Raw genomic sequence first — 26,615 nt, forward strand, 5'->3', positions numbered from 1 at the left:
ATGCCACCTGTGAGCACATAACTCCCAACACTCTTGCTGCAGGAACGCTGCTGGACATCACCTGCCCCTCCCATCCCACAAAAGGAAGAGGCAGAGGCCATGCAGTAACATTCCCCTTTAATAGCCTGGTGGGTCCTCCAGTGGTGGAGGGGTGGGGTGCCAGGTCCCCAGCCACCCAGTCCCCTTGGCCACCCATCCCAGAGCCCAGAGTAGGGGGGCTGGACAGCACCCAGCGGGGGGCTAGACAAGCCAATTCATTTCCCATCGCTGAGCGGGTCGGGGGGAGGCAGCGCCGACCTTAATCACATGGTGGTTTAAAAAAAAAAAAAAAAAACTAGGAGCGGGTGGCAGGGAGGGGTGGCAGGCCAGGGCATGGGATTGCCCGACCAGCTGCCCCATGCCCCCAACCTGTGGCCCCCAATAAATATTTATTTGCAGGGGACGCCGGGGCTGGTGGCCCTGGCAGGGGTGGGTATGCGCCAGCCCTATTTCAGGCAGCGCTCGAAGTAGGTGGAGCCGATATAGCCACCCCGCATGGAGCGCTGCACGTTCTGCTCAAACAGCCTCCGGTTGTTCTGCAGGACCTCGGCGGCTTCCTTGTTCAGTGGGTCTTCAGGGTTGGGCTCCTGTGGCCAGTATGGGTGGGGGTCAACAAGCTCAAGGGGCAGAGGGCCAACCTCCCCCAGCCCCAGCCCCCCCACCCCTACTCACCAAGAAGAGATACTGCAGGCCATAAATTATGGAGTTTATCGTGAGGACAGGCTTCCAGTCCTCTCTGTGGGCAAAGAGAACCACAGTCAGGGGCTGGTGAGGGGGCAGCCACCACAGGCCCTGCTGGGACCGGACAGGTCAGGCCCGGGGCACGGGACAGTGTGGATGGGACCAGCTAGCAGGAGGGTGCAGAGAAGGACAGGCCAGGGAGAAAGCCAAGGTCAAGCCGCGAGGAAAAAAATGTGGAGATGAAGAGACAGAGGGACACACACACAAGGGGGAAGGAATGGACAAAGACAGGTGTAGTGCAAGGCCACGGGGAGGGCCTGGCAGAGAGGGCTGGGGAGAGCAGTGGAGGGCTAGTGCCCTCACCTGAGGATGTTGAGGCAGACGTTGCCCTCGAGGTCAATGTTGGGGTGATAAACCATCGTCTCACACTTCACCTTGGGGGGGTCATGCGGGTAACCCTGGCCCACCTGGCTCCAGGAAAAGAAAGGGGAGGTGGATAGGTGTCCCAGCAGTACCTGGCTGGGACCTCCGCTGCTGCTTCCTCAGCCTAGGGAGCCACCCCAGCCCACCTGAGACTCACCTTAAAACTGAACACAAACTTCCCGCTCTTGTAGAAGCCCTGTGAAGGAAGAGAAGAGGAGTTAAGACCCTACCCTGCAAGGCCTGGCAGGTGAACCAGGTATCCCTACCTGAGGTGGGGCCACCCGCTGTGCCTGGGAGTCCAGTTGAGTGTGCCCTCACCTCATCAGGACAGATAACCAGCTTGAAGTTGAGGAGGTCGTCTGGATCTGAGAAGCTGATGTCACACGTCTTGGGCAGATTCAGCTCGTTTATGTCTGGATTTTCACAGCAGAAAAGGGAAACAGAGAGGCAAAGGGAGAGAGAGGAGGGTGCTCAGGGCAGGTGCAGGTGCCAGAAGAGCCCCCACAGCCTTCTCCAGGACCCTGGCTCTGTCCTGGGCAGTGGGCCACATCCCCAACCCTCTCTCTGCTCTTTCTGCTCCCCAGCAGGCTCTTCTGGATCTACAGAACACCGCAAATGGTGGCAGTGCTTGAGCTCTTGGCCTAGGGTAAGCTACAACTCTTCTGAATCCACAGCCCTAAGTCCCAGCACCCAACACTTGCGTCCTCCCAACCCAGCTCCTAAATGCCCCAACTGCCATGTGCCCTCCAAGAACCTCTGACTACCCGAAACCCAGGATCTAGAGGAGTCCCCGCTTGTCTGCCCAAACTCAAAGACCTTATCCCCTCTCCAATCTCTGGTCCCCACCGAGCATATACTCCTCTTTCTGCCTGTCATCCCAAACGCAGGTTCCCATCTGACCCCCAGATCTGTGAGTTCCCAGATCTCCTACTCTATACTATTCTGACTATAACATGTTCAGCAGATACAGCATGCTAGTCTAAACCCAACCCAACTCCTATATCTAATCTCCGGCATCCACTATCCCTCCCTCCTCCTCCTGTCACCCCAAATTGCCACGTGACCCCCCCCAGCCCCACGAAACCCAGGCCCCAGAACCTACTTCACCACGCCTGCCTCTGATTCCCAGTGGCCCCAACATAATATACTAAACCTCCCACTCGGATCCTCAGTCCTCGGCCTCCACTATCCATATCTCCTCTGCTTGTCACCCAGGTTCCCGTCTGCTCTCCCAGACTCTAGAGTTCCCGGTCCCCGCCCCCACTGCCACCCTGAGATTCTCGGTCCCTAATATCAGACGTCCTGCTTTCCAAATACCCGTAATGCTCCATTCTCGGCCCCCCATTTCTGACCACGCCAGTGACTGTATTACCCCACCCCTGATCCCTCAATCCCCAGGCCGTGATCTCCGATCCCCACACCCGCAGCCCCCCCCATTTCCGACGCCTCTGACCCCTGGCGACCGCATTACCCTACACCTGACTCCTACATCACCCCAAGCCGGGCCCTGACCTCCGACCTCCACCCCCATCCCGAGTCCCTACCCTTTTGGATCCGCAGCTGCGCCGCCGACGCCTTCTTGCTGCTGCCCTTGGTGCCGCCCGCCGACTCCTCCTCCTTCTTCTGCTGCTTCAGCGAGAACAGCTTGATCATCCTGCCGCCGCCGCCGCCGCTGCCGCCGCTGCGGGGCCCGGGACCCCGGCCACCCGGCCCCCCGCCGCCGCCTCCGCCACTCGGACCCGCCGCCGCGGCCTCTTCAGCTGCTGCCGCCGCCCGCCCGGCCTGCCGCGCCGCTCCGCGCCCACCGCGCGGCCCGCGTCGGCTCCCGTAGTCGGCTCCGGCCTGGCCCGGCGCCTCGGGCTCGCTCGGCGGTGCTCGGACCCACTCGGCTGTTCTCGGGCCCGCTCGGCCACGCCCCCCCCGCCGCTCTCTCTCCCCCCCCCCCCGCCGGCTTGGGTGTCCTCAGGCCCAGCTGCGGCTCCTGACGCGGGGTCCTTAGGCCGCGCAGTTGGTCCGTTCACTCGCTCCCTTAGCGAGGGGGGTGCGGCTCGAGGCGGAAGGGGAGGCGGGGGCTGCAGTGGCGACGGCCGTGTACTGGAAGAGGGTCGGCTTCCGCGGCAGCAGCGGCTTCGGTACTGAGGTCCGCAACGGCCTCGGGTGCCCCACCGCTTCGGATATTTCCGTCGCCTGCCCGCTTCGGCTCTTCCCGCCCGGCCTTCGCTGTGCGCTTGCGCAGCCGCTGCCGCCGCCCCGCGTTGCTCCGCGAAGGGACTTGGGGATCGGGCGCTTTCGGCCAGGCTCGGGTATTTCCGTTCGTGCGGGCCAGGCCGGGCCGGTCACTTCCGGGGACGCCGGCGGGTCCAGGGGAGCGGGGCGGTGTCGCCGCCATCTTTAAGTGGGGCAGATGCGGGCCGCTGCGGTTGCAGTCCAGCCATTTCCACTTGCACTCGTGCGGACGGCAGCGTAGACGGACCAAACCTGGTACTTGCCCCTGGGGGTCACAGACTGAGGCAGGGTCAGGGTCAGCGCCTGAGCAAGGCAGGGGCGTTGCCTAGAGTGTGCGCGGTCCAGCACCTTCGGTGTCCCATCGCAAACCCAAAGAACCCGCTCGCAGGGAGTCTGGTTGAGGTAAACTAACAAATAAAACGTGTATTGTGCCAGAGGGTAGTAAGCACTGTGAGGTTTACGTGGGCTGACACCTTTAGGCGACGGAACTTGGGACGGGGCTGCCCTCCGCGCGGGTCTAGCGTTCCAGCCGGGGTGCCCTACGACCTCCCGCCGTCTGCGGAAGCGATGTGGGCGGGGCCGGCCTCCCCTCCAATCACAGCTTAACGTGCCTGGGGGGCGGGAGGAAGCGGCCCCGAGCAGGTCTGCGACTTCAGGCTGTCACCAAGGGAACCGTCAGGCGGTGAGCGGCGCCGCGAGGGCTGGCCGGGGGGCGGGTCTCTGGGGCGGCCGGAGCTCTGCCCCTCAGCCTTCCGTTGTCCGAATGAGGCTCCTGCCGCACGTCCTATCCCGTCGCTGAGGCGACGTGCCGTCATCGGCCGGAGCACCGAGGCCCAGTCCATGGCCGCCTCTTGGCGAAGGACCCGGCCTCATCCTCACCCCAGGGAGTCGCCTTCACTCCCTCGGGTCTTGTTTTGGCGTCCATCCCGGCCCCAGCCTCTTCAGAGGCTCTGCCCGGGCACCATCGGCGTCTTTGGGCTCCGTGGACTGATCCCAGTCGTGTCTGTGAAGCCGCTCCTCGTTTCACCCCTTTCCATTCTCTTTCCACCATCCCCCTTTCAGCCCTCTAATTGTCCTAGGCTCACACTCCTAACTTCGTTGACTCCCTTGAGAACTGAGTGCTGGAGAGGCGCGGGGGTGAGGATGGGAAGCAGAAGCTGCAAACAGCTGAGGTTTGGGGCCGAGAAGATTGCAACCATCCTAGCGTCCTCAGGCTTCAGACATGGCTGGTCCTGGGACCCACAGGGCTCTTTCCAGACCCAGTTCTCCTCTTCCCCTCCGTTCTGCTCTTGCCGATTATTTATTTTTGTACAGAACATCAGGGTTGATAACCATCCTGTGGTTTCCAGCCAAAGTCTCAGGGGTGGTTTCCGTTGGCCAGCCTGGTTCATGTGTCCATCCCCAGGCCAGTTGCTGAGGCCCTTCAGCTAAGGTCCCATCTGGGGATGGGGTATTGGGTCCCTGGAGAGGTAACAATGGAGCAGCCAAAGGTAGATTAGTGCAATGTCTGATCTCGTGGCGTCCCCACCATCCAGTGGTGAAGACTTGACCATGCAACAAAACGCTGGGCAAAGGGGGCCATGGTGTCTGGACTGGGGAGGAGGGGTTGGCCCAACTGAGGCAGGGGGCTGGGTTGGAAGTGGTGCAGCTAAGCCACATATTCCTTGTCAGCTTCGTGGCCACTCAAGTGGCAGAGAGGCACAGGTGGTTTGGGTGCCAGAGGTGCCTATGGCCCTTGGGTCTGCACTCTCTTAGGAGGTAGGACAGGGCTTAGCACATGCAAAAGTCCAGAGGGAAGCTGGGGCCAGTGCCTTGGAGGGACTGGGCAGAATGTGGCGGGTGAACTGTGAGTGTGGAAGTGTACCTAGGGTTGTTAGCGTAGTCCCTGGGAGCTGACACTGGGAAGAAAGGGTCTGTTTGGGCAACGAGGGAGCAGGAGTAGGCAGGGAAGGGAGACTGAATGCTGTGGGCCTCCAGGCTGGAGATGGATGACTGGGATCAGAACAGTGCTGGGGGTGTGGAGAGAAGTGGACAGATTCAGGAGGCTGGCTTCCGGTGAGAATAACTGGATGGACGTGGCATGGAGAGGCTGGGCTTGGGACTGAATATGGGCTCAGGTACAGACAGTCCAGGAACAGGCTGGCTGGGTACTGTTGTAGCTTTCTTAGATGACCAGTGCTTATATATTCCTCTCCTGGGTTCCTCCTATGGCTCTGGCCAAGTGGGGCCATGTGGGCATTCTGTCTAAGCCCTCAGCCCTGATGATAGTATGGTAACACTTGGGTTCTCCACCTGCAGCCACATGACTGGATTGCAGAGATGTCCCTGGCCAGCTGCAGAAATGACCTTTCATGGGTGGCCCTCACATAGCTGTTCATGTTGATTTCTTCTCAGAGGGCTGTTTTGGCAGGTGGGTCCATGGCTTCTCAAGGCTTTGGTTGTGGGGCCCTGGCCAGATGTCTGCATGCTTTTCATGTTTGTTGTAATTTTTACTGTTTGGAATTTCATGTTTTTATGTAGTTGTATCTGCACAGATTTCCCTTCATGATGAACATGAAGATGATCAAAGATGAGAGCTTTCTTGTTTTGTTTCAGATCATAAAATTCATACAAGTTGTTAAAAAAATCCATGTTACAGGATTTATAAAGTTCCGGCAACATTCCTCCAATCTGAAACCACTAACTACCTCAGTGTTCCTTCATGGGCCTTTCCTGATCTGATTCTCCCAGCCCCTCCCTGCCTTCCTCTCCCCTTTGATTCTGCAGACCCCAGACCAGATTTCTCAGAATCCTCTTTGTGATCAGAGAGAACTATGAGTGCTGTCAAAGGGCCAGGGGACCCTCCACGCCCATCCCTGACTGTGCCACACAGGAGTGTCACTGCATGGGGGAGCTGCTGACTTTGCCAGATGTGGTAGATGCCAGAGTGGCTCTGGTCTTGGCTGGGGCTGGACTAGGGGGGAGGTGGGGGAAGGGGAGGAATAGGTGAGGGAGGAAGGGGGCTGAGGCAGGGAACATGCCTTCTCTAGCATATCTGTAGGAAGCCTCTGGCCCAGGCTGGCTTGTCTTTGCCTGATACCAGGGCCCAAGTCTTGTGGGGATCAGGGTGACTCACAGCAGCAAGGAAAAGTCCAGCTGCACTTCTGGAAGAAGCGTGGACAAACAGGCCTAGAAGGGCTGTTCCTGGAACCCTCTAGGCCAAGGGCAGGCTGACACCTGCCTAGAGTTGGGTTTAAATCCCAAGCCAGACCCTGCTGCATGAAGATCCCCTCTTTGGAACCGCCTCTCACCCACTGTCTCTGGCACTTATGGCACCCATTGGTGGAGTGGGGCTGTATCGAGGCCTGAGCAATAGGATGGAAGGGGAAGTTAGGGCCAAAGAAGTGATGGCACAGGAAGAGGCTGGAGGGTTCCAGAGGTACCCGCCCTCAAGTCTACAGGACACTGAACTGGAACTGGCAGTGTCTGTCCATCTTCATGTACGCTGCTGTCAGCTGTGTTTCCTGTGACTAGTTGCTGAACACACTCATGATAGAGACCTCCCAATGGGGGGAGCCCTTAGGGGTTGTGCACGGGGCCAGGGAGGGAGGAGAATGGGCCATGATGGGAACGGTCACTAGAGGGCTGGGGATTGCAGCCAGCTGTGGTTCTCAGACTGGCTGGAGTCTGCAGGAAGAGGAAAGTCTTGAAAGAATATGGATTCCCAGATAAAGCCTTGTAGCTTTTACACCTAAGAAACGGCTCCCTAGGTTTAAAGTTTCATAAGCACATATCCTCAAGGCCAGCTCTAGCCTGCTGGGCACCAGTTTGATACTTCAGCACCTAATGATCTTGGCTGGCTGGGGAGAACTCTGCCAGTCCAGGTCCTCATCTGGCAGTTGGCTTGGGCAGCAGATGTGTGGGTAGAAGGGAACACGGGCAAACAGTATAGGAACAATGATGCAAGCGGGGCATTCCACAGAGGTGGCCAGGCCGCATCCGCAGGCGGCTCTGGCTCTCACAGGAACCATGTGGTTGCAGCCCAAGTGGCGGACCTGGGGGGTGGGCAGAGAGGGACTCACGCAGGTGGGGAGGCACTGAATGCGTGCAGACCCAGACGCAGGTTCCGTGTCCTGTTTATTGAGCGCCTACTGGGCGCCGGGCCCCAAGAGGGCTGGCTCGTACCCACGCGGTCACAGGCCTCACAGCAACCCCGTGAGGTAGGTGCTCTGCTCCGCCACCCCCACTGCACGGAGGACCGAGGTGAAGGCGGAGAGCGGCTGCAGCAGCGCACTGGCTACTCCGCACTGTGGACGCGCTGGTGCTGGATGAGCTTAGTGCTCTGGTGGAAGCGGCGGCCGCAGTCCTGGCAGGCGAAGGGCTTCTCACGCCGGTGGGTGCGCAGGTGCTGCGTGAGCGTGGGCCGCTGGCGGAAGGCCTTGCCGCACTCAGGGCACGCGTACGGCCGCTCGCCGGTGTGGATGCGCCGGTGCTGCGTGAGGTTGGCGTGCTGCCGGAAGCTCTGGCCGCACTCGGGGCAGGCGAAGGGCCGCTCGCCCGTGTGGATGCGCTGGTGCTCCGTGAGCCGCGAGACTTGCGTGAAGCCCAGGCCGCACTCGCTGCAGTGGTAGGGCTTCTCGCCTGTGTGCGTCCGCTGGTGGCGAGTGAGCTTCAGACGCTGGCTGAAGCGCTGGCCGCACTCCGGGCAGGCGAAGGGCTTCTCCCCCGTGTGCACGCGCAGGTGCTGCGTGAGCGTGGGCCGCTGGCGGAAGGCCTTGCCGCACTCGGCGCAGGCGAAGGGCCGCTCGCCGGTGTGGATGCGCCGGTGCTGCGTGAGGTTGGAGCGCTGCCGGAAGCTCTGGCCGCACTCGGCGCAGGCGAAGGGCCGCTCGCCGCTGTGCACGCGCCGGTGCTGCAGCAGCACCGCACGGCGGCCGAAGCGCTCGCCGCACTCCACGCAGCCGAAGGACTTGTCGCCTGTGTGCACCGCCTGGTGCTCCAGAAGCACGGAGCGCCGCGCGAAGCTCTGGCGACACTCGCTGCACGGGAAGGGGCCTGGGGGTTCGGGCGCGCCCGGAGGGGCGGGGGGCGCCGCGCCGGGGCCCGGGGGGTCACCGTGGATGCGCTGGTGCTGCAGCAGATTGGAGCGCTGCCGGAAGCTCTGGCCGCACTCGGCGCAGCGGAAGGGCTGCTCGCCCGTGTGCACGCGCCGGTGCTCCTCCAGGCGCGCGCTGCGGACGAAGCCCTGGCCACAGTCGCCGCACACGAACGGCCGTTCCTCGGTGTGCGTGAGCTGGTGGCGCAGCAGGTGCGAGCTGCGGCTGAAGCTGCGGCCGCACTCGCCGCACACAAATGGCCGCTCTCCCGTGTGTATTTTCTGGTGCCTCAGCAGGTTGCTGCGCTGGCTGAACACCTTCCCGCACACGTCGCAGCGGCCACCTCGCACAGCTCCAGCGCCCGTGCTGGGGCGACCCCGACCCCGGCTCCGGCCCCTGGGGGCACGCCAGCGAGCGGCGGCCAGCCCAGGCCCCGTGCCCTGGCGGGGATCGTCTGTGGGATCCTGCTCACCTCCCAGGTTGCTGGAGAGCACTAGAGCATGTGAAAAGCCACCTTCGCGGGAGGGTGACGGGAGTCGGCCCGTGAGGCTGGCCACGCCGAGGTCCCAGGGGAGGTGGACGTGGGGCCTTACAGTGTCTGAGCCAACAGAGACGCTGTCCATCTGGAGTGTAAACCCTGCATTGCACAAGGGGGTCCACTCATTCATGACAGAGAACCCACTTGTGCACGGAGCCACTCCAGCCCTGGGGGAACGGTGTGAACTAGAGCGACCTGAGACTGACCAAGGAGGCAGACAGAAGTGACATGGGCGGGGCAGGGATTCTATCTATGTAGACTTCCCGAAGGACCTGACAGTGGCGCAGACCCTTGCAGGAGGTGGAAACCTGGAAAGCTGGGGACAAGCTTTCCAGGTCTGACTTAAGTTTGCAAAAACCACTTTCTGGGGGCTTCCCCGGTGGCAGAGTGGTTAAGAATCCGCCTGCCAATGCAGGGGACACAGGTTTGATCCCTGGGCAGGGAAGATCTCACATGTCTCGAAGCAACCAAGCCTGTGCGCCACAACTACTGAGCCTGTGCTCTAGAGCCCATGCTCTGCAATAAGAGAAGCTACCGCAAGGAGAAGTCTGCAAACGGTAACAAAGAGTAGCCCCGCCCCCCCCCCCCCCCCCCCCGCAACTAGAGAAAGCCTGCACAGCAACGAAGACCCAATGCAGCCAATAAATAAATAAATATTAAAAAACAAAACATAACCAAAAACGCCTTTCTGGAAGGGCTGTAGGGCAAAGATGGGGCAGGTAGCCCTTGCACTGTCCAGGTGAGTGATAATGGTTTCCACAAATGCAGAGCCGTGGGTGGCTCTGCGGGAGGCTGGAAGTGGAGCCAACAGGAGGGGAGCAGGGGAGGGGACAGAGGCAGGGAATACAGGCACCAGGACTTCTGTCTGCTGTGCCTTGCTTGAGATGCCCACGGGACTCCCAAGGGACCACATGCAGGCTGCGAGGCACAGGAGTCGGGCCTGGTCTGCAGGGAAATGTGAACATGGGTGTTGTGGCATATACGTGGTACACAGAGTCCTGGACCTGCATGTGATCAAACAGGAGTGGGTGTCTCTGGATGAAAGGAGCAGGTTCCAGCCATGCTGTGAGCACTCCACCATTAGATGCTGGGGGAGGGAGAAGATGTGAGCACAGGCAGCGGAGAAGAAGGAATTTAAATCAAGGAGGTGGGGAGAGTAGCAAGGGCTTCGGTAGGTGACAGAAAACCTATCAGCTGCCCAAGAAAACTCAGGTAAATTATACTACATCCAAGGAAATCATCTGTGCACAGCAAAACCCTCTGAGTCAAGAGATGAATGACAAACTGAGAAGCTCTCCAGGGACTTCCTTGGTGGTGCAGTAATTAAGAATCTGCCTGCCAATGCAGGGGACATGGGTTCAATCCCTGGGCTGGGAAGATGCTGTGGAGCAACTAAGCCCGTGTGCCACAACTACTGAGCCCATGTGCCGCAAATACGGAAGCCCGAGCACCTAGAGTCCGTGCTCCGCAATAAGAGAAGCCACCACAATGAGAAGCCCGTGCGTGGCAACGAAGAGTAGCCCCCGCTCCCCACAGCTAGAGAAAGGCTGCGCAAAGCAACAAAGGCCCAATGCAGCCAATAAAAAAGAAACTCTCCAGAGGCAAGGGACTGATTAACCAAAGTAGAGAGCACCAACTAGTCAACAAGAAAGACTGACGACCTGACAGATATGGGCAAAGGAGAGGAAAAGGAAAGGAAATGTCACTGATGCTTAAATTCTGTACAATATGCTCAGTCCCCTCCTAATAAGAAAACTGCATATTATGGCCATATTTGTCTACCGTTTCCACACCTTTACTCCAGGAACGCAAGCATCTGTGTGCACTGCTGGTAAGCATACACAGAAGCCAGTGTGGCAAAGTACATCAAAATGACAGATTTCCCACAGTCTGATCCAGCAATTCCACTTCCAGGCACTTCTCCACCAGCTGCGTTCCCCTTGTGTCAAATGACCAGCGTGGGAGGTTCTCACTGAAAAATGACTCGGAGCATGTCAGTAGTGGCCTGGGTGGATAAACAGGTTTGTCCACCGTGAGCCCCACTGGGCGCTGTGCAGCTGTCCAAAGAGCAGGGCATTCGCTGCTGTGTGTTCAAGCGGGAGGATGCACGACAAATATCACGCTTGAAACGGGGTGAAGATACAAGCATCCACGTGTGTTTTACAGACGGGAAGTGAGTACGCGTCTGAATTTGTGCTTGCTCTTCTATGCACAGAATCTTTTTGGAAGTACACACAAAAAACCAGTGATGTTGGCTGTTGGGGCAACAGGCAGGAGAGGGTCATTCCACTGTATGCTCCCTTGTGCCTTCTGAACTTTCTAACATGTGAATGTGTTAGCGATTCAACATGTTCTCCTGATGAAAACACTGGCTGCACAGAAGATGTTTGGTTGAGGGCTAGGGGAGCAGCCAGGAGACCTGATGGTGAGGCCGAGGTGGCTGGGGGGAGCTGCGGTTGTCTGTGGGAGGGTGCAGCCTGAGGACAGAATGGGGCTGCACAGAGAGAACCTGCCGAGGAGCCTCGGGTGGAATGGCCCGTGTGGCTGGAGAGAGCAGAGACTGTGGGGCTGTGGGCTGAGAGAGAAAAGCAGGTCCAGGCTGGAACGTCAGCTACACAGCATGAGCCAAGTCTGGCCAGCCTGCTGAAGACTGAAACAGCAAGTAGGGGAACGTATACCAGATCCTACTCTCGGCTTCAACATGCACACTGACAGACAGGACATAAGAAAAGAGCTTTCAAAATACCTGAGGCAGCTCCAAAGCGAGAGAGGCCACTTAGTGAGGTTCAGGAACCCAGAGCCTGGTGCACTGTGCTGGAAAGTGCCAAGGCTGTGGAGACTGGGGACTAAAGCCAGGCTCTGTCATGACGTTGGGGGCTGGGGACACAGCCTGGGTGAGCCCAGCCCACCCACAGACCTTTTGCTTCTGGTGAGGCTGCAGGCTCCACTGAACGGCTGGGGGCACAGATGCGTCCTCCAGGGCAGCGTTACGATGGGCCCTGCGGCAGCCCCTCACCCAGGATGACACTTAGAGCAGGGACAAACAAGAAGCCCCCAGAGCTGTGAAGGGCAGGCTCCACAGAGTACCCAGGGGGAGCATTCACACCTGAGGAGACCGAGCTAACGAACAAGGCTGGAAATAACATAAGCTATCTCCGAATTCTCAAAGGATGGGTCAGCATCCACAAAACAAGGATGTTGTGAAAAAAGAATGAGTCTGGACCCTTACTGATTGAGAAACAGCAAATGAGGACTTCCGGGTAATAATGGTATCTATTTAAATTTGTTTCATTGTGAAACCTCATTAAAAACCACCATAAAGGTTTTTTTTTTTTTCTTCAAGGCATAAAATCTACAAAGATGAAGAGAAGAGCAAAGGAAACAGACAAACCCCTGATATTTTCTACTCTGGAAAGCAGAATGGGCAAATGGTAACTGTGCAGCAGACCGGAGAAGGTAAATAGTAAATTAGCAGTGGGGAAAATAGAAAAAAAACCAATCTGTTTTACCCCAAAGGTCAAAAAGTTCAGGAGTTGGAGGTACCAGATACCTCTGGCCATGCAGGTGAAGGGGCAAGGGCATCAGGCAGGCTGGGGAAGCTGTTTCAGAAGCTGAAGCTGGGCAGGACTTCTGTCTGCACAGAATTCTGTGGGAACGGTGGGTACTGCTGTAGCTCTGATGTCTGAATCTCTTCTCCCATCCTGGCAAAAGGCTGGGTTGAGGGTGGGAGATGGTACTGAGGAGGTGGACGGAGTAAGTGAAGTCACACTGGGTGCTGAGACACCAGCCTCTCTCCCAGGATGCTGGCAATAGGCTAGAAGTGCCTTCTTAGAACACTCAGAGGAAAGAACTGAAGATCCTCACAGCAAGGGTACCTCCAAGCAGCCCAGCCAGGTTGCCCTACGCCTCCTTCAGTGGCCTCCACCCACCCACTCACGTCTCCCAAGAAGTGGGTCTCCTCGGGGGGTGAACCCCTCATCCCTCCCAGCCCGGATTTGTGGTCCTGGCCAATAAGACCCTCACCCACTTGCTGAGAGCCGCCAGAGGGACCAGAAACCACACTGGGAGAAGAAAGCCTAAAAAAGAAGTTATTGTTATCCTCAGAGAAACAAGGAAAGATGTTACAACTGTAAAAACAACAGGAAGTGGTTAAAGAAGTGAATGGTCAGGGAAGGAAAACATTCCTGGAACTTAAAAACTCTGCTAGCATATACGAAAATCTCAAAGGAGGATCTGGAGGATAAAACTGAAGAAACTTCCTGGAAACTAGAGCAGAAAGAAAGGGATGGAAAATCGCAGTGACAAGAACATTGGAGGATCTGTCCTAGGGTCCAGTAACCAAGTGACAGGAATTCCAGAAACGAGAGAACAGATAATAGAGTGGAAGGAAATCAAAGAGACAATGCAAACCAGCTTCCCACAGTCGAGAAACGTGACATTTCAGACTGAAAGGGCTCACCAACAGGGGTGATAAAAAATGCTTTGACCCAGTTTCACAACAGTTTAAAAATAATGTTTTGAGACTGAGTTAATAAAAAGAATTCTTCATCCAGCCAAAATTCAGTGTAATGTGGAGTGTTAGACAAATGTGTTTCAGATATGGGGCCTATCTCAGAACATTACCTCCCACACCAGGGTTCACGGGAAGGTCCACGAGAACAAGGGAGTAAACCAAGAGAGAGGAGGGGTCCAGGGAACGGGGAGGGAGAGGAGGCAGAGAGCCTGGCTGATGGCAGACCGTCGTAGGCCGTGTGGCTGAGGTGGACAGCACAGGGCGTCCGGCCTGACATGCCTGGAGAATCGAGCAGGCCCAATCCCCACCCTGTGTCAAGGTGCCTCCTGTCTGCCGACGGCGTCTACTGACCTGCTGTCCTTCCCTGCCCCGCCACCCGATCAGTGGGCTGCAAGCCCAGAACCCAGGGGCCATCCAGGATACCCGGGCTGGGAGAGTACCTGGGGAACACAGGCCCGGCTCTCAGGGGTTTTACTGGGGTGAGGAGCAGCAGCTGGAGGGGCCATGAGGTTAGCGGCTTGGCTTTTGAGGGCGGCAGATGCTAGAGCAGGCTGAACACGGCAGGCAAGGGAGGAGAGTAGGGCGATGCTGGAGGAAGAGGGCTGCTGGAGCAGGGCCCGGAGTGGGATGGGCGGGTGTGGCGCTCCCCATGCAGAAGACCCCGTATTACTCACCTGGGGAGAAGATGCCCCCCGCTTCCTGCTGCCACAGGGCCCCAGGGTGCTCCCTCCACGAAGACCCCTCAGGCCCAGTCTCACTATGGGGAGAGGCCTGGTCCAGCTCCATGCCACAGCCCTGAAACCACAGTGGTCACGGCTCGTCTGTGTCTTGCTAGGCCCAGTGAGGGACCTACCCAACCCCCACCCACGGAGGCTCCCAGAGCAGGGGCTCACCTGGGCCTCCTCAGGGAGGAGAGTGGAAGTGGCCTCCTCGGGGCTGGGTAGAGGCCCAGAATCCAGAAGCTCTGGAGAGGAAGAGTGAGGTCAGGCGGCTCCAGGGCGCCCCCGCCCCACTGCCCTCCTCAGTGGCGTGGCAGGTGCTGGGATCCAGGTGGGGTGAGACCTGGCTGTGGACTTGGGGCTGGGCACGGCAGGAGGCTCTAAGCGTCCACACAGGCAGCATGTGGGTGAGCATGTCTGGCGCCTGCCCGGGAGGGGTACGAGAGAAGAGCATCCCCCCAGCGCTCTGGGGTCCTCCCTCAGCTGTGCCCACCCAACTCCAGCCTTCTGTCTGCTCTCCAGCAATCAGCTAATGTCCCCCAGGGCATCTCCTTGGGGAGTGAACCCTGCATGCCTCCCACACACAGAAACTCCAATAGCCAGCTCCATGCCAACGGAGAACATGGAAGGAACCACAGCTGCGACAGTCAGGCTTGCCATGCAAGGGATAACGATGGCCGCTGGCTGGGCGGGACGTGGGGCCCACCAACGCACGAACACATTGCCTGTCCTCACCTGGGTTCTCTGTAACCTCAGGCTCCTCTTTCACCCGCAGGCCCAGCGACGACTCCTGCGCGGCCCCAGGGGGCATCTCAAGCCCGGGTTCTGGAGTCCCAGGTGTGGTTTGAGGGAGTGGCTGGAAGTTGGAGGGCTCCACCTTCTCTGATAGCACCTCCTGGCCTTGTACCTGGACTGTGACCTGGGCAGGTGCCCCCCACCCTCAGGAACTCAGGTAGGGAGTTCACGGGCACCCACCCTATCGTGGGACCCTGGGGCCCTGACTGACCAGGTCCTCTAAGGACCCATGTCCACCATGGGCTAAGCGAGGAGAGAAGGGACCAGCTGCAGCTGCTCTCCTGCTGCGGACATCCACGCTCTCTGCCCACCCTGCATCCATCCCCACGTCCACGACTCCAGGTGATGCAGGGAGGGCCCGGGAGGCTGGCCTGGGGCCGCGTCTGCCCTCGCCCAGGGTCTCCTGCGGGTGACCACCTCCAAACCACAGGGGACCAGTGTCTGGCTGGGCATGGCCGCTGCATGATGAGTCAGAGATTCACACTGTTCCAGCCCTGACCCCAGGGCCACCGACTCACCCATCTCCGGGGCTCTCCCGGCTCCCGGCGCAGCCCCTCGACCAGGGCAGCGGCCTCCTCGGGGCTGCCTGGCTGCTGGCCCCGCACCCGGGCCTGGACCTCAGGGGGCAGCGCGCCCAGGAACTGCTCCAGCACCAGCAGCTCCAGCATCTGCTCCTTGGAGTGCACCTCGGGCCGCAGCCACTGGCGGCACAGCTCCCGGAGCCGGGCCAGCGCCTCGAGGGGCCCCGCCGCCTCCTCGTAGCGGAAGTGCCGGAAACGCTGGCGTGCTGCCTCGGGGCCGGGATCCCATGGGGCGGTTTCGCCCTCCTCCTCAGAGTCCTCCAGCTTCACCGTGACAGGCCCCTCATCTTCTGGGGGTGCGTCGCCTGGGGAGCCCGGAGCTGCGGGCCTCATTGGAAAGATCAGGCTGGGGAGCTGAGGCCAGTGTCCACCCCTGGGGGAGGAATGGGTTGAGGCTGCTGCGAGGAGGACAGTGGCGGTGAACGCTTATTGAGAGCCTACGGTATGCTGTGCTGTTCAATCCCTCGGCCCGCTGAGTAGAAGGCAGATGAGGAAACTGAGTCACAGAGAGGCGGTCATGTACCAAGGATCTGTGGGGCTGGTAAGCCCTCAGTGGGCCTCTCTAGCTGGGCCTGTGTAGAGTCTCTGGTAGCCCCTTGTTCCTGGGCAGCTTCTTAGGCCCAGAAAGTACCTCCTGTCTCCCCCAAATCCCAGCCGCCTTCTACACGCACCACCTAAGCCCTGCCCTCGATTCCCTCCCTACCAGGTGAATGACACCTCCAACACCCACCACCAGAGAATCTGCACCACTGCTACCCCTCCCCCTACCAACACCAGTCCGTCCCTGCACCATCCACTCCCCATCCATGTCTCTCAGACCACTGCCCTCCAGTGTGGTTTCACAGGGAAGCCTCCCTCCCCCTGCCCCACCCCACACTGTGCAAGGTCAACTGCCTGGCCCAGCACCTAGACACCATTCTCCTCCTATTCGGCCCATTCTCTGAGCCTGACCTCTCTCAACACGCAAGGTCGCATTATCTCCTCAATTTCCTGATTTAGGTGGGGCTAGGAGGTAACGGGGAAGTTTTCAGAGGGGGCTACAAAGGCTCCGAGATCACTGGACTCGCAGCCTGCAAGGGAAGTCGGAGATTCTGATCCAGCCTATTTGCCCCGTAACCTTGGCATGCCGCTGTACCACTGTTAACCTCAGTTTCCCCATCTGAGAACGGGCACGACCCCGCGCTCCCACCCCACTCGCGCTGCTCCTTCTGCAGCTGGAGGTATGGCGCGAGCTTTGTGGAGAAATCTTAGTTTATTAAGGAAGTGGATTCGATTTCGAGGACCGCCTGACCCCGGGTGTCTAACCTTCGCCCCTCAAGGTTCCAAGTCAACCTGAAACCCCAGGAGAAAGCCGGGCCTCAGTAATCGGGCCGCCCTGCGGAGCTTTCTGAACTACATGTACCAGAAGCCTAGGCGAGCGACTTCTGCTTTAGGGAGCCTGGGCAGGTCCTGGGGCCGCCATGGCAACTGGGGGCGGGAACTCCAGATTCTGTCGCCGTGGCAACGCGCAGTGATGGACGAGCCGCGCGCGACAGCGCTGCACCCCGCCACAGGCAGCACCCAGGCCCCTGCCCCGCGCTCCGGGTCCAGCTGGGCCGCCGCCCCCGTCCCCACCCGAACCTTCCCGGTTGAGGGCCCCCCGCCCTCACCTCCGCGCACAGCGGGCCGCGCCGCACTCCTGAGCATGCGCACTCGCCGACCTCCCCTCCCCGGCCGTACTATGTCTCCCAGAATGCTCCACGCACCAGCCCGAGCGCCGCCTCGCCGGTCCCTGACCCTTGCCTCAGTTTCCACCCTCCTCCCGCTGTGCCCCGGGGCAGCGTTGTTCGCAACGATCGGGTCACGCTCCGGGCCGCGTCTTCCCGCGCTCCCAGCCTCACATGCAGGCGTCCAGGCGCCCGTCGAAGCGAGCAACCTTCTCAATGGGCAACGGGCAGCAGCACCGCCTTCCCAAGCGCGTATGTCCCGCACCACGTCTCCCTGAATCCTCTACGGGGCTTCCGAGGATTAGCAGGGCTCGGCACCAATCACGGCCCTCGCTAGGACGCCGTCAGCCCCCGTCTCCATGGCAACCCCCTGCGGAGACCGGACCACCCCTTCCACCGCCCTCAGGACAGCAAGCGAGCCTCTCCCCCTTTCGCCCTGGAGAGAGGGTTGGCCGGCTCCTTTCCGAGAGGTGGTCAGCCGGCTCTCTGCGCGCGTGCGCGGCGCGATGACGCTTTTTTGCGTTCGCGGGCGGTAGGCGGGCCCGGGCATCTCCATGGTAACCGGCGGGCAGTGCAGGCGGTTTCCAGGGCAACCCTGGGTACCGGCCGGCGTCTGAAAGAGGATGGGAGAGGTGGGTTGAGGGTAGAAATGCGGAGCGAGAGGGACAGTGAGGACAGACAGACACAGACTCGGGGGCGGGGAGAGTTGTGAGGAAAGACAGTGAAAGTAAGTGAACAGACACAGGGACAGAGACACGGGCAGGACAGAAAGACAACGGCGAGGGATTTCTACTCTTAGAGACCAAGCTTAGAGAGTCAGGGCTGGGCAGACATGTGTGTCAGAACAGTTAACAAGAGGGAGAGAGATCAGGGCGGGATGTGGAGGAAAGGAGAGACAAAGGGAGAATACATTTATTTACAGCGAAAAAGACGTGCAGCTCGAGATTCAAAGGACAGACAAGGATCAGGGGTACAGAAGCAAGAGGGGAGAGAGGGACAGAAATTAGAGATACAGTAAAATGGATCGAGAGTTTTGAAAGACTCAGAGAAGGGTGACAGACGGCAAGAAGAGAGACAGACGGAGAGGGAGGGACACTTAAGAAAATTTATCCAAAACTTGCCAATAAGAGAAAAAAGATGACTTGGAGACCTAACACCGTCTCTACCAAGCCTGCTTCGGGTCATCTGATTCCCTAAGTGAAGCAACTTTTTTTTCACTTAACTGCTTTTGATCAGAGTCCAGATGCTGTGAAGTCAGATGCTAACTTGTAAAAGGTTGATAGGTTGTAAATGCTTTCTGTCCAGTATAGAAGGGTACCCCAAGGTTTTTGTTACCTTGTAGGACACTGAGCAGGACACTAAGATGCCTGCCCACTGCACCATGGGGCACTACTTATCCGACTTGGGCTTTTATTTGTGTTCTTTCTTTCACCCTTTCTGTTGTTCCTTCTCTCTAACCTCCCTAGAACCACCCATGTCATCCTGCTAGTTCCCACCAGAGGAAAATGCATCTTTGACACATGCTCACTGAGTTTGTTCTTGGCTGTTTCGAAAATTATATTTCGACAGTCTGAAGGGAACAATTTCTCCGGTATGGGGGACAGACAGGGAGAAAGAGAGAACAGTGAGACAGACCCTGGAAAGGAAGGAGGTAGGGAGGATGGTGGAAAAGAAAGAGACCAGGCCCAGGTCCGGTGGCCCTCGCGGTGAGCTGGGCCCCAACTCGTCCTACCTGGGGAACGTGAGCCTCAGCTGGGCTTGGGGGTGAGTCCCAGGGCGACTGGTCCAGTCATAGCAGACTACTAGAAGTCACAACCAGAGAAATTCTGTGATTTCCAAGAGGTGCTGGATAGCGGACAATAGGTCTAGTGTTGAATTTCATGAAAGAGGAAAGAATCAAGGAAAATATGGCAAAGAGGATCAGTAAGATTAAATGGAAAAGGCTGGATAAGGCAAAGGAAGAAGAAAAGACATCAAAGGAGTTTGCTGCAATGGAGGCAGCTGCCCTGAAAGCATACCAAGAGGATTCAAAAAGGCTTGGCTTAGAGTCAGAAATTTCAGAGCCAAACATATCACCAGTAACCAGCAGTCTCCCACCCACCTCTGCATCAAATCAGCAGAAAGAAAAGAAAGAAAGGAAAAAAAAAGAAAGAAAAAAAGACCCTTCAAAGGACAGATGGGTAGAAGGCATACCCTCTGAGGGCATAACCATTACTATTATCTTATCACAGGAGCATCTCAGTGGGAGAAACCTGAAGGATTTCAAGGAAACTTAAAAAAGACAGCAGTGAAGATTGTTTGGGTAGAAGGTTTAAGTAAAGATGGTTATTATTATAATACAGAAACAGTGGAATCCAGATGGGAAAAACCTGATGTTTTCATCCCACACTCTGGCGATCTGCTTTCTAGTAAAGTCAATGAAAAGTCATTTGGTACCCTAGAAAAATCCAAATCATCAGACTCACATAATGATTCTGATGGGGAACAGAAAGCAGAAAAAGGGAAAAAAAAGTCTCTGCAGAACTACAAAAGCTGGGGCTTCGCTGGTGGTGGAGTGGTTGGCAATCTGCCTGCCAATGCAGGGGACACGGGTTCGAGCCCTGGTCCGGGAAGATCCCACATGCCACGGAGCAACTAAGCCCGTGTGCCACGTGTTCCACAACGAGAAGTCATCGCAATGAGAAGCCCACACACCACAATGAAGACCCAAAGCAGCCAATAAATAAATAAATTTAAAAAAAAACACAAAAGCTAAAAGTAAAGTTTAAGGGAAAAAAAATAGTGATAAAGGAACTGAACCAAGAAAAAAATACCCAAGGGGAGAATTCATCAGATCCAAATGAAGGAAAATCTAAAGCTCATAAAATATCAAATCCATATTGAGGCACTTCCCTGGTGGTCCAGTTGTTAAGACTCAGTGCTCCCAATGCAGGGGTCCAGGGTTTGATCCCTGGTTGGGGAACTGGATCTCGCATGCATACCACTACTAAGAGTCCACATGTCACAATTGCAAAACTAAAAATAGAGTTGCCATATGACCCAGCAATCCCGCTGCTGGGCATATACCCAGAGAACACCATAATTCAGAAAGACACACTCACTCCAGTGTTCATTGCAGCGCTATTTACAATAGCCAGGACATGGAAGCAACCTAAATGTCCATCAGCAGATGAATGGATAAAAGATGTGGTACATATATACAATGGAATATTACTCAGCTGTAAAAAGCAAGGAAACTGGGACATTTCTAGAGACATGGATGGACTTGGAGACTGTCATACAGAGTGAAGTGAGTCAGAAAGAGAAAAACAAATACCGTATATTAACACATATATGCGGACTATAGAAAAATGGTACAAATCAACTGGTTTGCAAGGCAGAAATAGAGACACAGATGTAGAGAAGAAACATATGGACACCAAGTGGGGAAAGCAGGGAGGGTTGGGGGGCAATGAATTGGGAGATTGGGATACCAAATTGTACACTCTAAATATATGCAGTTTATTGTATGTTAACTGTATCTCAATAACAGTTCTAAAAAAAAAAAAAGTCCGCATACGCAATTAAGACCCGGCACAAACCACACACAAAAAAAAAAAGCTCCTTTGTGTTTGTTTTACGTTACTTACATGCTAAAATTTTAGACTAATTCTAAATGTATTTTATGTGAATTTAAAATAAACATTTTTTCATGTGAAATTGATTTTTGTTCCTAAAATGGAAGCCTACCACATTTCATTGTAATATACTGTATTATGTTGGGTGTCTAAAAATTGCTAATTGTGTCGTAGTATAAGATGCTATGTATTTATTATTAAAAACATGGAAAAGTAAAGTCTTTATTCAATTCTTACTCGTATGAATATATGTGTACTGCAATGAAAATGCATTACTTTTGCACACTGATATTATCTAAGAAATAAGAATCAGACCGCATAAGAGAAGACTCACAACCCGTGATGATTCAGTTCTGAGGATCCTGTCAGAAGGCTGATATAGAAAGTGTATGCATATTGGCTTACCTTACTCAGTGTAAGGTCAAGGGCCAAGGACCAGAACGGCAGCTCAGGTTATGCTTAATATGGAATGAAAATCGGACCAAAGATGTATCTACCTGGTTCAATGCAAAGCGACAACCATTGCTAAAGCATGTTCACCTTGAGCCTGGCACTGTGCTAGGAACTGGCGATGTGAAGGTGAACAAGACGTATCTCTGTTCTTCACCACCTCTCATTCTGACAGAGTCCTTTTTCCCCTAGTCATGCACTCTCTGTGTAGCGGCCTTACGTGTACTGGAAATATTTTTTAGGGTTTATTTAAAACTGTATAGATGACGTTTTGAACAAAAATAGTAAGGTCTCTGACTTCAGTAAAAGGTTTCGTTATTCCTTTAAACAAATTGGAAATTTCCCATTTCCTGGCTAAATTTCTTAAAAAGTGGAATTTTCTTATTTAATCCATTTGAAGTAGGTACCTTCCCTTTATTATTCCAAATTCTTAAAATATTTTAAATAAATTGTACAGTAGTTAATATTTGGTGGTAAATATTTGTGTTTTTAAGGTTACCAGAGTACATGTAAGAAAATTATAGCTTCTTAAAAACTTTATGAAAGAAGAAAAAGGAAGGGAAGAAAGGGAGGGAAGAAAGGAAGGGAGAGGGAGGGAGGAAGGGGGAGAGGGAGTGAGGAAGGGGGAGGGGCAAGGCGGAGGGGGAGGGCGAGAAAGAGACGGAAAGTAGATGGCAGGGAAAGCAGGAGAAATTAGCGGGCGAGAAGGCCAGCCTTGGGCAGAAGCGGCCTTCAGCGCCCCTGCCTGGACCCTGTGCTCGGTGGCCTTGTCGCCGAACTACATTTCCCCGCAGGCCATGGGCGACCAAGCGCAGCACCTAGCGCGCCGTAAGGGGCGGGGTCCATGCGGCCTCCTCCAATCCCGGCTGTCGCCCCGCATCCTCCGCCTCTGTCGGCAAGATGGAGGCTGGGCTCGGCCGCCTCCGGGAAGCGGCACCTGAGGCCGGAGATGGGGAGGGGCCGCAGCCCCGCCGGCCCAGTTGAGGCAGCTGGCCCACGTCGCGGTCCGGAGGTGAGGGAGGCCGGCCGCGCGGGAGCCCGGGCTCCGGGGGAAGAGGTCGAGGCGCTCATACGCTCGGTTCCCGTGGGGGGGAAGGGAACGGACGCGCGCGAGTGGGCCAATCGGAGCCTTCGACGGCCCTGCCGCCTTCTGGGAAATGTAGTCTTGAGCCTTTCCCGGCGGCGGCCTTGGGGACTTCCCGGAGTGGGAGAAAGAGAATGAATGAATGAATGTATTTTAAAATTGTGAGCGAGCAGGTGAAGGCAGGGACGTGGAGACGGAGGGATGGGCGCACGAATGGTTCAGAATTAGGAGCCTCCTTCCAGGCAGGAAGCCTTCCCCATGCCCACCTCCCCTTTAAGACAGGTGCAGCCCGTGGGTCTCTGAAGGTAGCTCTCCTCGGTGCCGTAGACACTCCCCAAACACAAAGACCTGTCAGGCACTTGTCCCTGTTTTTCACACGCATTCCTTCAAAAAAACGTTTACTGTTTTGATCAGGTGCGGCTTTCACATGGTTTGAAATGCAAAAGGGACAAGGCGAGAAGCCTGCCTCCTATCACTCTACTTCTTTTAATAAGTCAGCAGTTGACTATTGGATGCCTCCAAAGTGTTAGACTCTGTTCCTGGGCCTGGGGACCCAACAGAGTGCTCAGTAGGTATGGCTGCTGCCCTCAGGCAGGAGGATGTGATGGATGCATAATAAAATAGAGGTGGTTATGTGTGAGCAGAGACCTGCAAAAGAGGGAATAAGCCATGAAGATTACAGGGAGGGGCCCCCACTGCGGGCCAAAAGCCACAGTAGCAGAGGCCCCGGGTCGGGAGAACCCTTAGTCTGCTCTGAGGATGTGGTCAGGTGTATGCAAAGGACAGAAGGAGGCTTAGAGGCCCTTGACAAAGCTGGTGATGACTGTGGCTTTCACTGAGAGAGCTGGGAGGGCTCTGAGCAGAGGGGCCAGTGTTTTGTTTTTGTTTTTGGCTGCACCAGTGTGGCTTGCTGGGATCTTAGTTCCCCAACCAGGGATCGAAGCTGTGCCCCCTGCAGTGGAAGTCTGGAGGCCTAAACGGTAGGGAATTCCCTGCCCTCTCCCCCCCCCAACTTGGTTTTTACTGAATCATTCTGACTGCTGTGTGGAGAACCACATTCCTCCTGTATCCCCAGGTACTCCATGGTGGTGGCAAGAATTAAGGAGGTTCCCTTCTGTGTTAGTTTCCTGTGACTGCTTTACCATCTTACTACAGACTTATTGGTTTAAAGCAACACAAATTTATTATCTTAGAGTCTTGGGGGTCCAAAATCTGAAATGGGGCTCCTGGGCTAAAGTCAAGGTATTGGCAGGGCTCATTCCTTCTGGAATCTCTAGGCTTCACATTGCCTTCCGAGTGAGTGAAATCTTCTGAGTCCTCTTACAGTTATCCCTCTGATTACATGTTGGGCCTACTCAGATAACCCCAGGTAATCTCCGCCTCTCAAGATGATTAACTTAATCATGCCTGCAGTGTCCCTTTTGCCCTGAAAGGTAATTTACTCATAGATTCCTGGGATTAGAATGTGGATGTGTTTAGGAGCCACACTGATGTTTGACATCTCTTGAGTGAGAAGCATGGAGGTGGGAGATGGGTCAGGATTTCTAGACTCTGTTTGCATCCCCTTGTGGTTGTACGAGGTTTTCTGGGGGAAGAGCAACGTCTCCGAGCAGACCTTTTTTTGGTCTCATAAGCTAAAACTAAGTGAAATGCTCCTCTAGATGTAAAGAATGCTCAGAAGTGTGTATGCAGTGACTTTAGCATGAGGGAGAGAAGGGACTGGGCCTGCCTCTGAAGCAGTGGTCAGCAGGGCTGGGGGCTCTCGTGCAGAGCACGGGAAGGCCAGGCGGTGGTCCAGACTCTCATGTACTCGCACGTTAACGCCCATGTGTTCTCCTCAGGCAGAGGCGGGCGTGGCAGGAGAGGCCCGGAGGCCACTGCGGGCACGACAGTAGCTACCGTGCAGAGGCAGTGGGGAGAGCGCCTGTTGAGGTGCACAGCTCGGGGAGGCGGCATGAAGACAACCCCCCACCCGCAGGTGCTGGGGAAGGCGCCCCTTGGGATTGGCCCCCGCCACAATGGCAGACGGGACCGGAAGTCCATCACCCTGCATGTGAAGCTGGAAGTGCTTCGCAGGCTTGAGGAGGGTGAGAAGCTGACGCAGATTGCCCGGGCCCTGGGCCTGGCCGCCTCCACTGTCGCCTCGATCCGTGTCAACAAGGACAGGATCCGGGCCAGTTCTCAGGCAGCCACACCCGTCAGCACCACCCAGCTGACCCGCTGCCGGGGTGTGTTGATGGGCCGCATGGAACGCCTGCTGAGCCTGTGGATCGAGGAGCAGAAGCGGCAGAACCTGCCCGTCAGCACGCTGCTTATTCAGGACAAGGCGCGCCGGCTGTTTGCCCAGCTGCAGCACGAGCAAGGTGGCGGCGCCCAGGCTGAGACCTTCGGGGCCAGCAATGGTTGGTTTGCCCGTTTCAAGGTGCGCCACAATGTGCTGTTGACGGATGAGCCAGCGGTGGCTGACGCCCAGGCCGCTGCGCGCTACCCCCCAGTGCTGCGCGCCATTCTGGAGGAGGGCTGCTACTCGCCTCGGCAGGTCTTCAACGTGGACGAGACGGGCCTGTTCTGGAAGCGGCTGCCTGAGCGCGTGCTTCTGGCGCTGGAGGGGACAGCTGGGCCTGGGCCCAAGGCCTCTAAGGACCACCTGACCCTGCTGCTTGGTGGCAATGCGGCTGGTGACTTCAAGCTGAAGCCCCTGCTGGTGTACCCCTCCGAGAACCCGCGTGCCCTCAGGGGCTGCTCCAAGGCCAGCCTGCCTGTGGTCTGGCGCTCTAATCGCAATGATTGGTTGACACCTAGCATCTTCCAGGAGTGGTTTACTGGCTGTTTCTGCCCCGCTGTGGAAAGCTACTGTGCCAGCCACGGCCTCCCGCACCGCATCCTGCTGCTGCTGGACAGCGCGCCCTGCCACCCTGTCCACTTGGGTGGCCTCTCGGCCCATGTGCGTGTGGAGTTCCTGCCCAAGAACACATCAGCCCTGATCCAGCCCATGAACCAGGGTGTCATCGCCGCCTTCAAGGCCCATTATCTGCGCCGCACGCTCAGCCAGCTGGTCCAGGAGACGGCGGGTGCAGACCGGCCTTCTGTGCGGGAGTTCTGGCGCAGCTATACTGTCATGACTGCTGTGGACAACATCGCCGAGGCCTGGGCAGAGCTGCAGCCCGCTACCATGAACAGTGCCTGGAGGAAGCTCTGGCCTGACTGTGTGCCTGCTGGTGCCCCTGAGCCCAGCGCCGCTCCCCAGCTCCGCCACAGCGTTGTGGCACTAGCCAGCCACGCAGGCCTCGGGGACGTCGCCGAGGCCGATGTTGCCCACTTGCTGCAGGCCCGTGGGGAGCCCTCACCCGGCAGCATCCCCCGCCAGGATGTGGAGGGTGGGGATGTCAGTGGCTCTGGGCTGCCCTGTGAGGCAGGGAAAGGCCTGGCTTCCAGAAGACCAGAGTCAGATCTCATGGGGGCCACGGGGGATGTGGAGACGGAGGGAGCGGGTGTGGGTGCGCTGCGCCCTGAGCACCTGGCCCAGGCACTGTCCCACTTTGCTGCTGGCCTGCGAGTCCTCATAGAGAATGATCCCAACCGGGAACGCAGCCTGCGGGTGTCCCGGGGTGTCCAGTGTGCCCTCGCCCACCTCCGGGAGCTGCACCGTGAGAGGAGGCGACAGGCCCGGGCAGCTGTGGGATCTCGAGAGGCCCCGTGATGGTGGCAACCAAGGAGTTGGCAGGAAGCCTGCACTCACCCCAGGTGGGGCCCAGAGTGGGTGGGTGAGTGGCCAAGGGCACAGACCCTGAAGGAAAGACCTCTTTGGCTGTTCTGTGTGATTTGGGGCTTGGGTCTGACCTCAGGTGAGGTTTGCCTGATGATTTTTTGTTTCTGGAGGGTAGACATTGCTAGTTGTCACCCATGGGTCTCATACCTCATGCACTGCCATCTTTGTACAGTGGCACCCAGAGTGCCAGGCTTGGGGAACAAGAAGGTGGCGTTCTCTGATTTGCAGACGAGCTGTGGGACCCTGAAGTGCCCGTCCGTGTCAGAGACATACCCTGTAGAACAGAAGTTGCCAAGCACCACCCCCCAGGGTAGCCTTCCTTATGGTGGGGGCCACGGTTGAGACGAGCCTCTCCTATCTGTCAGCCCTGTCCGTGCACTGCTGTGACTCTTCCTAGCC

At 56.9% G+C, this 26,615-nt stretch overlaps 3 protein-coding genes, 1 long non-coding RNA gene and 1 pseudogene across 8 annotated transcripts; 3 read left to right on the forward strand and 2 right to left on the reverse strand.

The window, feature by feature from the left end:
- Window positions 1–100: 100 nt before the first annotated feature.
- On the reverse strand, window positions 101–3,320 carry UBE2M (ubiquitin conjugating enzyme E2 M). The gene is made up of 6 exons (XM_057719504.1): window positions 2,688–3,320; window positions 1,462–1,556; window positions 1,301–1,339; window positions 1,084–1,187; window positions 712–775; window positions 101–626 (listed from the first exon to the last, which is right to left on the reverse strand). The coding sequence occupies exons 1-6, from the start codon at window positions 2,794–2,796 to the stop codon at window positions 486–488; spliced, it is 552 nt and encodes a 183-aa protein (XP_057575487.1). The 5' UTR covers window positions 2,797–3,320; the 3' UTR covers window positions 101–485.
- Window positions 3,321–3,997: 677 nt separating this feature from the next.
- Window positions 3,998–13,551, forward strand: LOC130842931 (uncharacterized). Of its 2 annotated transcripts, none has more exons than XR_009050640.1 (3): window positions 3,998–4,051; window positions 4,432–5,779; window positions 12,326–13,551. It is a non-coding gene; the product is annotated as an uncharacterized LOC130842931 (long non-coding RNA). The 2 variants fall into 2 exon arrangements; XR_009050641.1 differs by lacking the exon at window positions 12,326–13,551 and having other exon boundaries at window positions 4,432–4,541; window positions 5,668–6,286.
- On the reverse strand, window positions 7,471–17,771 carry MZF1 (myeloid zinc finger 1). 4 transcript variants are annotated; one of them, XM_057719461.1, is made up of 6 exons: window positions 17,471–17,771; window positions 15,528–15,963; window positions 14,950–15,133; window positions 14,389–14,459; window positions 14,170–14,290; window positions 7,471–9,081 (listed from the first exon to the last, which is right to left on the reverse strand). In XM_057719461.1, coding segments are annotated over exons 1-6 (2,250 nt in total). In that variant the 5' UTR covers window positions 17,473–17,771; the 3' UTR covers window positions 7,471–7,645. The 4 variants fall into 4 exon arrangements, with proteins under 4 accessions (XP_057575444.1, XP_057575446.1, XP_057575445.1 ...); XM_057719463.1 differs by having other exon boundaries at window positions 17,336–17,771; XM_057719462.1 differs by having other exon boundaries at window positions 15,528–16,062; window positions 17,336–17,771.
- A 1,396-nt stretch (window positions 17,772–19,167) lies between these two features.
- On the forward strand, window positions 19,168–20,136 carry LOC130843018 (WW domain-binding protein 4-like; annotated as a pseudogene).
- Window positions 20,137–22,244: 2,108 nt separating this feature from the next.
- Window positions 22,245–26,152, forward strand: LOC130842891 (tigger transposable element-derived protein 1-like). The gene is made up of 2 exons (XM_057719433.1): window positions 22,245–22,375; window positions 24,289–26,152. Exon 2 carries the CDS (start codon window positions 24,402–24,404, stop codon window positions 26,145–26,147), a length of 1,746 nt encoding a protein of 581 aa, XP_057575416.1. The 5' UTR covers window positions 22,245–22,375; window positions 24,289–24,401; the 3' UTR covers window positions 26,148–26,152.
- Window positions 26,153–26,615: the final 463 nt, after the last annotated feature.

Source organism: Hippopotamus amphibius, unplaced genomic scaffold (genome assembly GCF_030028045.1).
Source record: "Hippopotamus amphibius kiboko isolate mHipAmp2 unplaced genomic scaffold, mHipAmp2.hap2 H_1, whole genome shotgun sequence".
Lineage (NCBI taxonomy): Eukaryota > Metazoa > Chordata > Mammalia > Artiodactyla > Hippopotamidae > Hippopotamus > Hippopotamus amphibius.

Bases quoted from the DNA above. Each gene is read 5' to 3' on its own strand.
- UBE2M (XM_057719504.1), bottom strand. From the start codon at position 2,796: ATGATCAAGCTGTTCTCGCTGAAGCAGCAGAAGAAGGAGGAGGAGTCG. The intron at 1,557-2,687 runs GTAGGGACTCGG...GTGAAAATCCAG, and splicing joins GCAGCTGCGGATCCAAAAGG to ACATAAACGAGCTGAATCTG. The intron at 1,340-1,461 runs GTGAGGGCACAC...CTTCCTTCACAG, and splicing joins TGGTTATCTGTCCTGATGAG to GGCTTCTACAAGAGCGGGAA.
- MZF1 (XM_057719461.1), bottom strand. The intron at 15,134-15,527 runs GTGAGTCGGTGG...GCACCTGCCCAG, and splicing joins CGGGAGAGCCCCGGAGATGG to GTCACAGTCCAGGTACAAGG. The intron at 14,291-14,388 runs GTGAGCCCCTGC...CTGTGGTTTCAG, and splicing joins TCCTCCCTGAGGAGGCCCAG to GGCTGTGGCATGGAGCTGGA.
- LOC130842891 (XM_057719433.1), top strand. From the start codon at position 24,402: ATGAAGACAACCCCCCACCCGCAGGTGCTGGGGAAGGCGCCCCTTGGG.